This window comes from Lathamus discolor, chromosome Z (assembly GCF_037157495.1).
Source record: "Lathamus discolor isolate bLatDis1 chromosome Z, bLatDis1.hap1, whole genome shotgun sequence".
NCBI lineage: Eukaryota > Metazoa > Chordata > Aves > Psittaciformes > Psittacidae > Lathamus > Lathamus discolor.
The window spans coordinates 8,097,534-8,109,496 of record NC_088909.1 but is presented as its reverse complement, the minus strand read 5'-3'; the positions used below and the strand labels follow the sequence as shown (position 1 = coordinate 8,109,496).

Genomic DNA, 11,963 nt, shown 5'->3' with positions numbered 1-11,963 from the left:
GTACAGCCTCTGTAGAAGCAACCTGTCCCAGCTGAACTCAAAATGGAATTAGGCATTTCAGATGAGATGTGAGAACAAGGGAGTGCCTTATGCTACAACCAGCGTAAGTATTAAACACATTTCGTAAGCAAGGAGTACAGCCAACCCTATCACCACACTTTTATAAAACTGACCTCAGTCAGTCCCTACTGAGATGGGTCTATGTGACTTTCTCTTGCAGCTGCTGAAGAGAATCTCTTGAAGCTTCTTGTTAAGTTCTTTTAAAGAGACATGGCACAAACTGGACTTAGGATTTTTCTACTCATAAGCATACTGCTCCTGGATCAGACCATCAGCCAGACTTCCAAATTCAAAGCCAGGAAGCACAGCAAACGTAGAGTGAAAGGTACTGGGTTTTAACTGGGAGGAGGGGTAGAAGCTTACAGAGTGTGCAACTTTACTATATACTTCAATAACATTGCATGAACTAGAAACTAATGTTATACAAATGTTTATTATCAAAGGACATTTGAGTCTATCTTATATCAGTCTTAAAATATTTTTATGTGAGTTAACAAAGCCAAGAAGAAGGTTCAAGAAAGAGTTATGGAAATTGAGTTGTGTAAGAGTTGTAAATATTATGCTCTGTTATGCCTATTCATCTCTGTCAACATTACTTAGGACTCACAGGTACAGCTCAGAGAGGACTCTGGATGATCGTTTTTTGTTGCATAGTTATAGCGACTAAGATCAGAAGAATGGAAATTCATATACATATGGTAGAAAAGAACAGAATAAAATATTCAGTCTCCAAGGGTTATTGTTCAGATTTTTGTACCCTTTCCGAATTTTAACAGAACGTGTCTCTAATATTTGTGGAGTATAACTTTACCCATGTGAAAAGTACTGTGAAATGGCAAGTCAAACTAATGAAAAAGAATTAGCAGAAAACAATAAAGCATAAAGTCCCAGAGCAAAGCTTACAGAGCAAATACAGAACTGCTGAATGTTGTTTGAAAATGTCTGTGTATTTAATTTAAAGACTTATTTCTAATAAAAGAGGGTATGATGGAGGTTACACCAATGGCAAATATTTAAGCTCCTAGTCAATGAGAAAACTCACAGCTTTGATAAAGCCGTCGTACAATGTACAACATGATTACAGAACTCCGGAGCTATACAGTTACATACACCTCTCCTATTGAATCTCTATGGTTTTAAGATTGGTGTCCTAAGGACAGGCTGTTTATACATTTGTTTTGCCAGCACATTTGTTTTGCCAGCACATTTAACCTTCCACTAAGAAGTTTTGATCTGGAAACAACTTGGCAAAAGAATGGAGATCCTGAGGATAAGTTTCCCAGTATTTTTGGGAGGATGAGAAGAGGTCTTCATTAGTGTCCCAGTGTGAAACGTTTGCACTGGGAGCTCACCTTGTTCTGCTTTTGTCTCTTTTCAAACAGACAAACATGGAAGGGCTGTTGTGACCTGGGACTTGCAGGGAGTATCATGGGCTGAGGAACTGGGAGTCCTGCCTTGGGGAACCAAGGAATCATGAAAGACGGCTGGGGTTATCCCCAAAGGCAATAGGAAATATGGATATGAGCTTTCTGGGGTGCAGCTGGAGGATTAGATGATGTAACACAGAACTGTAGGAACTGTGGTTTTGTTAGTTCTGCTATGTGTGAAAGAGCTTATTTATTCCTCATGTTCATTACTGTGGCTTCTGAAAGGTCTGGTTACTGCTGCAATCAAATTGTCATCTTGTGCAATGGGAACATGCCTGCTAGTTGTTTGATGGTGGTAGAAAATTATAATGATTAAGAAAAAAGAATGGAAAAGATGACATGAAAATAGAGTTATGTGCAAATTAGCTTCTTTTCTTGTCTCACCATCTTCCTGATGCTTTTGTAAGTGCTACAAAATGGTGATTCAGACTACATTTGTGTGACTTAAGTCACCAAGCCCTCACTGTACTCATGGAGAGAGAAAGACTTCTCCTGGGAAGGAGAAATTGCAGCTCAGCAAGCGTCTGCATACATTTGGGCTGTGAAGTTTGGTTGTATTAGCTGCTCACCGTGTTAAAACAAGAGTTGTGTGAAACTTTCATCCTTTCAGAAATAACATTTCTTTGAATAAAGACAACTTGTGTCCTGCTATGATTTGTGTCATATATATACACCATGGGGTACAGGTTAGAATTTGAATAGGCAAATTTTGCAGTAAGTTACATATTGACATGCTAAATAACAATTAGCTGCAAAAAAAACATGGTTTTCAAACAGGTACCAGGGTAAAGTTCAGCTGAAAATGAGATTTAAATTATGAGGGTAAAACGTGAAGGTAAGGTCCTCCTGTTTTTTGATGGAACCCTACAAGAATCATTTCATTAATGAGAAACCTTTAAGAGAAATCAAAACATATCTCAGCAATGCAAAAATATTATGATATTATGAAACAGATTTTAACAAACATTTTTTTTTAATATTCTCTGTGTACCTATCTGTTGATTTCTCTATATTTCTTTTATTTAAGAAAAAGATGACCTAAAGACCCAGATTGACAAATTGTGGCGGGAAGTAAATGCTCTGAAAGAAATGCAAGCACTTCAGACAGGTAAAGCAGCTTACATGGTTGATGGCTTCCACAAGTTACCTCTGCCTTTCCTCTCTCCTTCACTCCCATCCTTCTCTTTAATGGGGATTTGTGACTGAGAAATATAACTCCTTAAGAGCATGGTGTGCCATAGATGTAATAGTGAGACAAATGTTGAAGGAAGCAGTCAAGTAATGTCTGAACTAAAGGTGTACAACTGATAATTCTTCACTAAGAGCAAGAATTAATCTGGAGCAAGAACTATGATATCTTTGCTATGCACAACTGCAAGGTGTGCTTTTTAGATATATTCAGACAAAGATAACACAATGAGGGTTACTGGACTTGAGAATTTAGATGGTCAGTGAGCCAGGTCCCCTTGGATACGAATACAGGCTGACCAGCAAAGCAAAGATATTCATGGAAATGGCTGAGAATACCCCCAAAAGGAAGCTAAAAGGACTGAGCCTTTTTAAAGTGTGGAGTTTCCAACATTCAAATGTGAATGTTACTATAAAGCTTCACGGTAATACCCACTGTGAGTTCAGAAATACCCTATATCAATGTGCAGACTCCTTTAAGTATTTAAATAGCCAGATGGAAATTTCCAAACCAAATAAAAAGGGTAAATACACATGCACCTACTGGACAGTTGTGCTTTTTCACAGCTGTTGACACAGAACTTGGCAATTAAGCATGTACAGGAGGACACTACAGAGGAAATGACATAATTTACATGAAGCAGAACATATTTTCCTTAAGGATGGTAGTATCTGGGTTGTTCTGTTTCATGTCTTGGGTTACATAAAGCTTTTTGAGCTTTACAAAATATTTGTACTTTAAATGCCTTATAAGATCATTTCAGAAGTGTCTTAAAAGAGGGAGCCTGTGCTAGACAAGTAACTCTTGTTCAAAAGTAATTCTTGTATTGCTTCCAGAAGGAACTAGAGAGTAAGCATGCAGTGGCTTAGAAATGAAACCAGAGCCAGGAGATTTTCTATCCTCAGAACTTATTTTGAGCTATATTCTAAATTGAGAACCCACACTGTTCAACTGGATTCCAAATCTGGCAAAAAGAGATCTATCACCCCTCTAGCTCTGACTGTGTTTATTAATGGCTTTATGATACTTGAAAAAGGAGGTGCTTTTTCAGCTTATGGACATTTCCAAGACACACATTACAATCTGGTTTCTTCTTTGCTCAAATTTCCTAGGTCTCCTTTCTACGTACCATGAAATATTGCCATACACCATTTAGAAGAACATACTTTCTCCCTAAAAAGAGCCAGTCTCCATTTATTACTGCAGTTGCTGAAATAAATAAAGTCTTTCTGATCTTTCCCATGAACATAAATTTGTTAAAGAACTCGACATTTAGCAAATATGTTTGTTACTTTTCTTTGGCCATTATCAGTTGGAAAGGTTAAAATTTGAAAGAGAAGCCCTAGTATAAAATGGTGACCCTGAAAATGCAGCTAAGGAGCTCAATGAATGCTACAACTGGAAGCACTAAAAAACTCAGACATAGGATATGACCCAAAGTAGATTTCCATACCCTGTTGATCATATACATAATTACTTTTTTTACAAGAACAGATGACAGGAATTAGAAACAGATTATAGAAGACATCAGGACAGAAGATGTTTGTATTTTTTCACGACATTTCTAATATAAGTACAAGATGAGTTTAAGCAATAAATGAAATAATCTGGAAGTAGTCACATGCAGGATTCTATAACTAATTGTTGCAGGAGTATTCAAGGCTTTTGCTAACTTCTTCAGCTCAGAAGGAACATTCCTTCATGGAAGGTTCTCTTCTCATGTTTTTCTTCATAAAATCAGTTTTTCACACTGTGTATTAGGATAGCTGGAAAGCAAAGTTTAAGGTCTCACTCCTGCAAGTCTGCTCACACAGACCCTGGGCTGGAACAACTTTGAAAACAGTTCTTCAAGGCAATTCCAGTTACAGAGTGTATGCCAAACTAATGTTCTAGTATATTTGGACTTTACATAAAGACTTCCCTGATATGTTCCAGTAGAACTAAAAGCAAACAGATTTATAAATGCAAACATTTAGATTATTAAGTTCAGATTGTCACGCAAGCTCAGTAATAAGTGTACATTTTTCAAAAGTGTTTATAAATTTAAGTCACCTTACCTCATCTAGTGTTTGAAGGGACAGACTTTGCTGGAAAGACCTGGCTTTAAGAACTAAAGAGGTGAATGTGTACTCTTCTACAGGTGGAAATACACATTTATCAATCCCCCAGAGATTTACGTTATGAATTTTAAATCAAAATTTATTATTTCTAGTGAGCAGGACACATTTAAAACACCACCTTTCTGTCCTGCCTGTGTTTGCTAAAATCTAAGCTTAGTTAATGCACAAAACTTTATTTTTCTTCAGCGCCTAACTATAAATATGAAAAGACCATTAGATCTGTCTCTTTACTATTAAGTCAAATATAGATTTCATGATGACCAATTTGTACCTGGCAACAATGCAAACATCCATGCCTCATCCATTCCATCAGTTTTAAGACTGATGAGTTAAGGTGAAAATGTATGAAAGCAGGACTATTTGATAAAAAAAAGATGCAAGACACACCTACAACAGGCCTGGGTTATATTTTAGTGTTCTGAAACAGCAAAATAGAAAATCCTTGAGAGAATTAAATTGTTGGAGGGAATTCTGGGGCTCAAGATCATGCCTGAGGTTTTCTTGAACAAATATGGGAAAGATTCTCCAAAGCACATTATGGTGTTAAGATAGCAGTTATGTCTGTCCTTCCTCTTAAGTACTTCTTCTCTAGAGCAGCTTTCGGCCACCACTTGTAGTCCAAGGTGCTTTGCAGATCACCTGTGAGCAGTCTGTTCAGACCTCCCAACAGCATGCTAACATGCTGGCTGCATACGAGGTCCTACATGAACAAAAGGAATAGCAGGTAAGTCCAATCTTACTGCCACTTCCTGAACCACTCTGTGGTGGCAAGAGCCTTTCACTTGCTTAGCGACTTGTCTGCTTAATTCTCAACACACCTTTATGAAAATTATCACTTATAAGAAACATTATTCAAAGCTATAGCCCAAGCTTTCACTGAACATGCAAACCAATATCTATTCACAGTCTGTCTTCGTGGGACAAAGGCCCATAAGAAGTGCTACCTTGTGTCAGAAAGCACCAAATATTTTCATGAAGCTAACGAAGACTGCATAGCCAAAGGAGGGACACTGGCTATCCCACGGAATAATGATGAAACAAACACTCTTCGAGATTATGGCAAGAAAAGTATGCCTAGAGCGTCTGAGTTTTGGTTGGGTATCAATGACTTAATAAATGAAGGTAAATTCGTTGATGTCAATGGCATGGTTCTACAGTACTTCAACTGGGATCGTGCCCAACCAAACGGGGGGAAGCGTGAAAACTGTGTCTTTTTTTCCCAGTCATCACAAGGCAAGTGGGTGGACGAAGTCTGCCGTACTGCCAAAAGATATATTTGTGAATTTCTGATCCCATAATTGCATTTACAAATGACCATGACCACATTTTGAGTTATTAATATGCAGTTCTGCTTGCGACCAACCCCTCCCACTTTGACATTGGAGAGTTAAAAATATCCATCTTCTGCATTGTACTCATTCTTTCCTGAAGCTAAAGTTCTCTCTATTAATTTATTTTCTATTCAGATGCTAAAAATGTAATTTTAAGTGAGTGCTCTCTTTATGTACAAGAACATATATTGAGTTTTGACCTACATTGTATCATATTCTGGCATATTACTTCAGCCTGATGTTCTAGTTCCTAGCATTCAACTCCTATTTCTGTACTTTTTATCTCCATGGTATGTTAGCATTTGCTTGAACTCCACACTCCAGTGAATTTATTGAAAGTTTACTAAAGATTGCTGCATGGTGACATGTGCCAGTATAAGGTGTAAGGATCCTCTCAGTTCCAGTGTTTAAGAGGGACCTTGGGATTATGTGAGCTTCTGTGAAAAACTGTCATTATCCTCATGGAGTTTAAAAGGATGGATCTGTCAGTAAGAGTTTTTTACCCATGGGTTAAAAAAGCCCAATTAAACAGAAAAATCTGATGTTAATTTTTAAACTACACGTAGTTAAAAGTGATACACTGGTAGAAAATGGGAGAAGTGCCTGCTCTAAAACATCAGTTAGTCTAAACATACTTGCTTCTAAATGTCTCAATTATGGTTAAATATTAGATGTCATTTGGAACATTCTCATAGAAGAAGCCAACATGCAACTAGATCCCACCTCCACTGTGTAATGCCTTAACAAGATCTGCAAAAGCCTTCTCTCCTGCAGGATCAGAAAAAGGCATTACAATGCACTCATTAACAGTGCCTGAAAGCACAAGTAGAGAGGAAAGATCCTGTTTCTGGGCATGATACCACTCATTCACCTCCCTTTACATGGCAGGCAGCACGCTCATTTGACACAAAAAAGTGAGGTCAAACTGCAAATCATCTGGCCACATACAAATTTTCCCAATTTAACACTCAGTATTTGAAAATGAAGTAAAATGTGTTATTCTTTGCTATTCTTAACCTCACAATAGCGACATGCCTTCATGTTATAAATAGCAGTTTCTTTCTTGTGTAAAGGAATTTCATTTCAATATCTAAATATATTGCTGCTTGGAGGCTAATACCTAAATTTACCTCTTTTAGTTGCACAAGATTTTCTTAAATTATGCAATAAATTTGTGATTACTGGTATTTAATTGTAGTGGTATTTTTGGCAGCTTTCTCATCCACGTGAAGGCCATTCCTTCCTAGGACCTGAGGATTCAAAAGGGGTACCATCTTTGGGCACATTATGCTATACTTCTCTTTTATTAGTGTACCTACGTGCCACAGGACAGAATTTGGATCCTTGCTTGCCTAACAGCTGTATGAAATGCAACTGTTCAATGCACCACTGTCATGTGTTATATATAATTTCATTTTCCTACACTTAATGTATTTGTAAAACAGGCTTGATTCTGAATTCTCTCACTTAGCTCCAGAGTTTAAACAAAGGAGCAGAAAGTCCTTCCAATTTCCGTTAAAATCCCTCCAATTTTCTTTAAAAATCTCCCAACCTTTGCTAAGATTGTGATCAATATTCCTTTTACCTACATTTTAACACGATTGAAGGTCTGCAGTGATTTTGTATGGCTCATTTACCTCTGGCTTGTCTGACATGTCAGTATGTCAGCATATCCCTACAGCTACAGTCAGATTGAACATTCACCCCAAATTCCAGAACTTATTTACCTTTGAGGAGTTTATAAATTTATAAACTTTAAAATTTATATTAAAAAAATGCAAAAAAAAAAAAAAGTTTATAAATTTATAAACCCCATTCAATCTATTTCAGCCGAGCTTCTAAAGTTGTAGTCAGGAATGGATAGTGTTTGTAGATACTATTGGTGGATGATTATCAGCTGGTGGATGCAGATACCAGAGACAGAAATAACCATTTGTTTAGTAGTTATTTACTGCACAAAGACAAAACTCAGTGAAACTGGCAACCAATTTGAAGATTCCCAGCAGAATGCTTGGTTAAGAAATAGCAAATGAAAATAAACTGAACAGGAAAAATGAAGCAAAACTCAAGTGGGTAGAGTTGGAGAGGAGATAGTAGGAGGATAAAAAACTCCTTCAGAAATGCCTGCAATGGGGGCAAGACAGAGAGAAAACAAAGTAGAAAGATAGAAGGGAGACAAACTTTGTCCTATAAAATTAACTGCCTTTATCTTCCCTCTCAATGAGTGAATGTACCTGTGTGAAGTGAGCTCAGAGTGAGGGTGAGTAACTGCTGCCTGATGGGCCTGCTCTGCCCTGCTGCTGCATCAGTTCTCCCCAGACCAGTAAAGGTCTACCTTTCTTCTCTTCTGTTAAGCATGTGGTATTGCCCATCTTTTCCATTCAAACAGAACACGCTTCCTTCTTTGCATTACTCTTCTGCAATTAGCTTCTGAAATCCCCTGCCATCTCCCAGTGACATTTTCCCTTCAAATTCCAACTCTGGGCTCCTTATCTCTGCAGAAGGCACACAAAACTGTGAACCAGGGACCCCTGCTCCCCAGTACATGCAACTAGTAAAAGAGATGTAGAAGCCAGAGTTTCGCATTCCCCTAGAGCACTCTTCTCTGAAGACGGGTACTGTGTCATGGAGTGGGCAGTCACTTAGCGATTTCTCATTTGCACACTGGGTAAGTCATCACGGTTCAGCTGGAAATTGCTTGGGGGACTGCGAATACAACAGGACACACGACAGCAGCTTTTGCGCTCATGACCGCAGTACCTACAGCGAAAAAAGCTCCAACACTCCCACCTAGTGGTGCAATAGGAGAATGCAGAGTTGAAGCGACTTAGATGTGGTTACTGTAACAAGCGCTGTTTCTAGTTGCTCGCTGACAGAAAAAGATCCAATGTAGCGCGTCCAAACACCTACAGTATCTTTGGCAGAAAATAGAAAATGTCATTTTTTGAAAGACTTCATAATAATTTTCAAGTGCTTATCATTCCCTCCTCCTTTGTCTCACCCCAAGGAAGATCCTGGTTTTCTACCTTCCAGCCCTAAAGGAAGACAAAGCTGGCTGTGGGTTAACTGCCCACAGTGAGCTCCCTCCCCAGCCTTTACAACCTGATACAAAAAGACGTTCACAGGCAAATTACCACATAGGGTGGCACAGGATTAGGTTGCTATTCTCTGCTCCATCCCCAGGCAACTCTTTTCTTATTAGAGCAAGAGGCTATCCCTTTTAGCATTCATCTCTCTGCTTCTGCCTCACTATGTGTTTCGGCAGCAATTTATTTCTAGCAGTAGAGCTGGTAGTTACAAGAGGTTTTCAGGAGGAACTGTTTCATCTTGTTCATTAAACATGATACAGACCCTGTTGCATCTGGTATGGCTTTAGCTGCGCTACATTTCATAGCAGTTTCAACAACACAGCTCCATTTCTTCCTCTCTTTTTTTGGCCACCTCAGCCTTGTGTATATTGATCCAGGCCAATCTTCCTCCTAGTAAGCCTACTGACACTGCCCAACAGCAAGGGGAGTCAGAGGTGGAATAAAGACTGCCAGCAGCAGCGTCCAGCTGAGAGCTTAGCTGTACTACAGAGTTTCTCTCCTTAATAACTGAAGGACAAGCTCTGATATTAGCCAAAAGGTGCTCAGGAGCATTTCACAAGCTTTTCAAACTGTACAGCAGAGCCCAGGCTTGCTGATGTGTCCCTGATCTTCATAAGAGAGCTTAAGGGGAAGTATAAAGCTCAACATAGAGCATTTTAGAGTGGAAGGAAGTTACAGTTGAAAGCCAAGCCCAGAGGTGGCCTTACACACAAGAATGTAAGCACAGTGCTTTTAGTTACTGTTATTTTCAGCTTTATCACTTTTACCCCTTCAATTTATTTTTCTCCAGGTGTTCTTTTCTGTAGCATTCATGAATACACATTAACCCCCTGCAAAGGGCAATTTTCTGGGAGCACAGAAGTGTGCTTCTGTAGCCAGGTCTAGAATTTAAAATACTTTAAAGACTTATTATTGAGTACTCACCCTAGTACCAGTGCAAAATTCAACCCTGTTAAACTCCTTCCATCAGTCAGCAATGCCCTAGTACCTTGTGGGGCACTCAGTATTTCTGAGTCACTGTTGTTGTCCCAGTAAGTTCAGACCAGCTGTAAGGTCACTGTTGCTATGTCACGTTGCACATGGTTTGTCTGAATCATACAGTGCAGCTGCCTAAATCTGAAAGACAGAAATTGCATTTGTGAATAACATGAAACAGTATCAGAGTCCCCTACTTTTGAAGGACAAGGGGCATTCCTTTGTAGAGGCTCTGCTCATATTTAAGCTCAACCCAAGCTTATTGGCATACATCAAACACCCATCCCCACCTTGACTCCATCACTAGGCATATCAAGGATGAGGGGGTCATTAAGAACAGCCAACATGGTTTTATGAGGGGGAAGTCATGTATGACCAACCTTATAGCCTTCTATGAGGAAGTGACTAGGTGGAGGGATGATGGTAGAGCGGTAGATGTAGTTTTTCTTGATTTCAGTAAGGCATTTGATACTGTCTCCCACAGCATCCTCATAGATAAGCTAAAGAAGTGTGGGCTTGACGATCAAGTAGTGAGGTGGATCGAGAACTGGTTGAAAGGAAGAAGGCAGAGAGTTGTGGTCAATGGCGCAGAATGTAGCTGGAGGTCTGTGACTAGTGGAGTTCCTCAGGGGTCGGTGCTGGGACCGGTGCTGTTTAATATTTTCATCAATGACCTGGATGAGGGAACTGAGTGCACCCTCAGCAAGTTTGCTGATGACACAAAACTGGGAGGAGTGGCTGACACACCAGAGGACTGTGCTGCCATTCAGCGAGACCTGGACAGGCTGGAGAGTTGGGCGGGGAGAAACTTGATGCAATTCAACAAGGGCAAGTGTAGAGTCTTGCACCTGGGGAAGAACAACCCCATGTACCAGTACAGGTTGGGGGTTGACTTGCTGGAAAGTAGCGAAGGGGAAAGGGACCTGGGGGTCCTGGTGGATAGGAGGATGACCATGAGCCAGCAATGTGCTCTTGCGGCCAAGAAGGCAAATGGCGTCTTAGGGTGCATCAGAAAGGGTGTGGTTAGTAGGTCAAGAGAGGTTCTCCTCCCCCTCTACTCAGCCTTGGTGAGGCCGCATCTGGAATATTGCGTCCAGTTCTGGGCCCCTCTGTTCAAGAAGGACAGGGAATTGCTTGAAGGAGTCCAGCGCAGAGCCACAAAGATGATTAAGGGAGTGGAACATCTCCCTTATGAGGAGAGGCTGAGGGAGCTGGGTCTCTTTAGCTTGGAGAAGAGGAGACTGAGGGGTGACCTCATCAATGTTTACAAATATGTAAAGGGTGGGTGTCAGGATGATGGAGCTAGGCTTTTTTCAGTGATATCCAGTGATAGGACAAGGGCCAATGGGTGTAAACTGGAGCATAGGAAGTTCCACGTTAACATCAGGAAGAATTTCTTTACTGTAAGAGTGACAGAGCACTGGAACAGGTTGCCCAGGGGGGTTGTGGAGTCTCCTACACTGGAGATATTCAAGGCCCGCCTGGACGAGTTCCTGTGTGATGTACTGTAGGTTACCCTGCTCTTGCGGGGGGGTTGGACTAGATGATCTTTTGAGGTCCCTTCCAACCCTTGGGATTCTGTGATTCTGTGATTCTGTATGCTTGGGTTTCAGTGAAAAGTTCTCAGCAGTGCTTGAGGCACAGGTGCTCTGATGGGTTAATGTGTGCTGTGGATTTCAACAGCAGAAGCTTTAAAAATGGAAAATAATCAAACGTTTACTACATAAAAAATGACTACAAATCCATTAAAATGTTAGAAAATAGCTTCAAAA

The 11,963-nt window shown here is 40.0% G+C and overlaps 1 protein-coding gene across 1 annotated transcript; it reads left to right on the top strand.

The window, feature by feature from the left end:
* The first annotated feature begins 270 nt into the window (after window positions 1-270).
* Window positions 271-6,094, top strand: CLEC3A (C-type lectin domain family 3 member A). The gene is made up of 3 exons (XM_065663290.1): window positions 271-385; window positions 2,515-2,595; window positions 5,703-6,094. The coding sequence occupies exons 1-3, from the start codon at window positions 271-273 to the stop codon at window positions 6,092-6,094; spliced, it is 588 nt and encodes a 195-aa protein (XP_065519362.1).
* The last annotated feature ends 5,869 nt before the right edge of the window (window positions 6,095-11,963 follow it).

Bases quoted from the DNA above. Each gene is read 5' to 3' on its own strand.
- CLEC3A (XM_065663290.1), top strand. From the start codon at position 271: ATGGCACAAACTGGACTTAGGATTTTTCTACTCATAAGCATACTGCTC. The intron at 386-2,514 runs GTACTGGGTTTT...CTTTTATTTAAG, and splicing joins CAGCAAACGTAGAGTGAAAG to AAAAAGATGACCTAAAGACC. The intron at 2,596-5,702 runs GTAAAGCAGCTT...ATCTATTCACAG, and splicing joins AATGCAAGCACTTCAGACAG to TCTGTCTTCGTGGGACAAAG.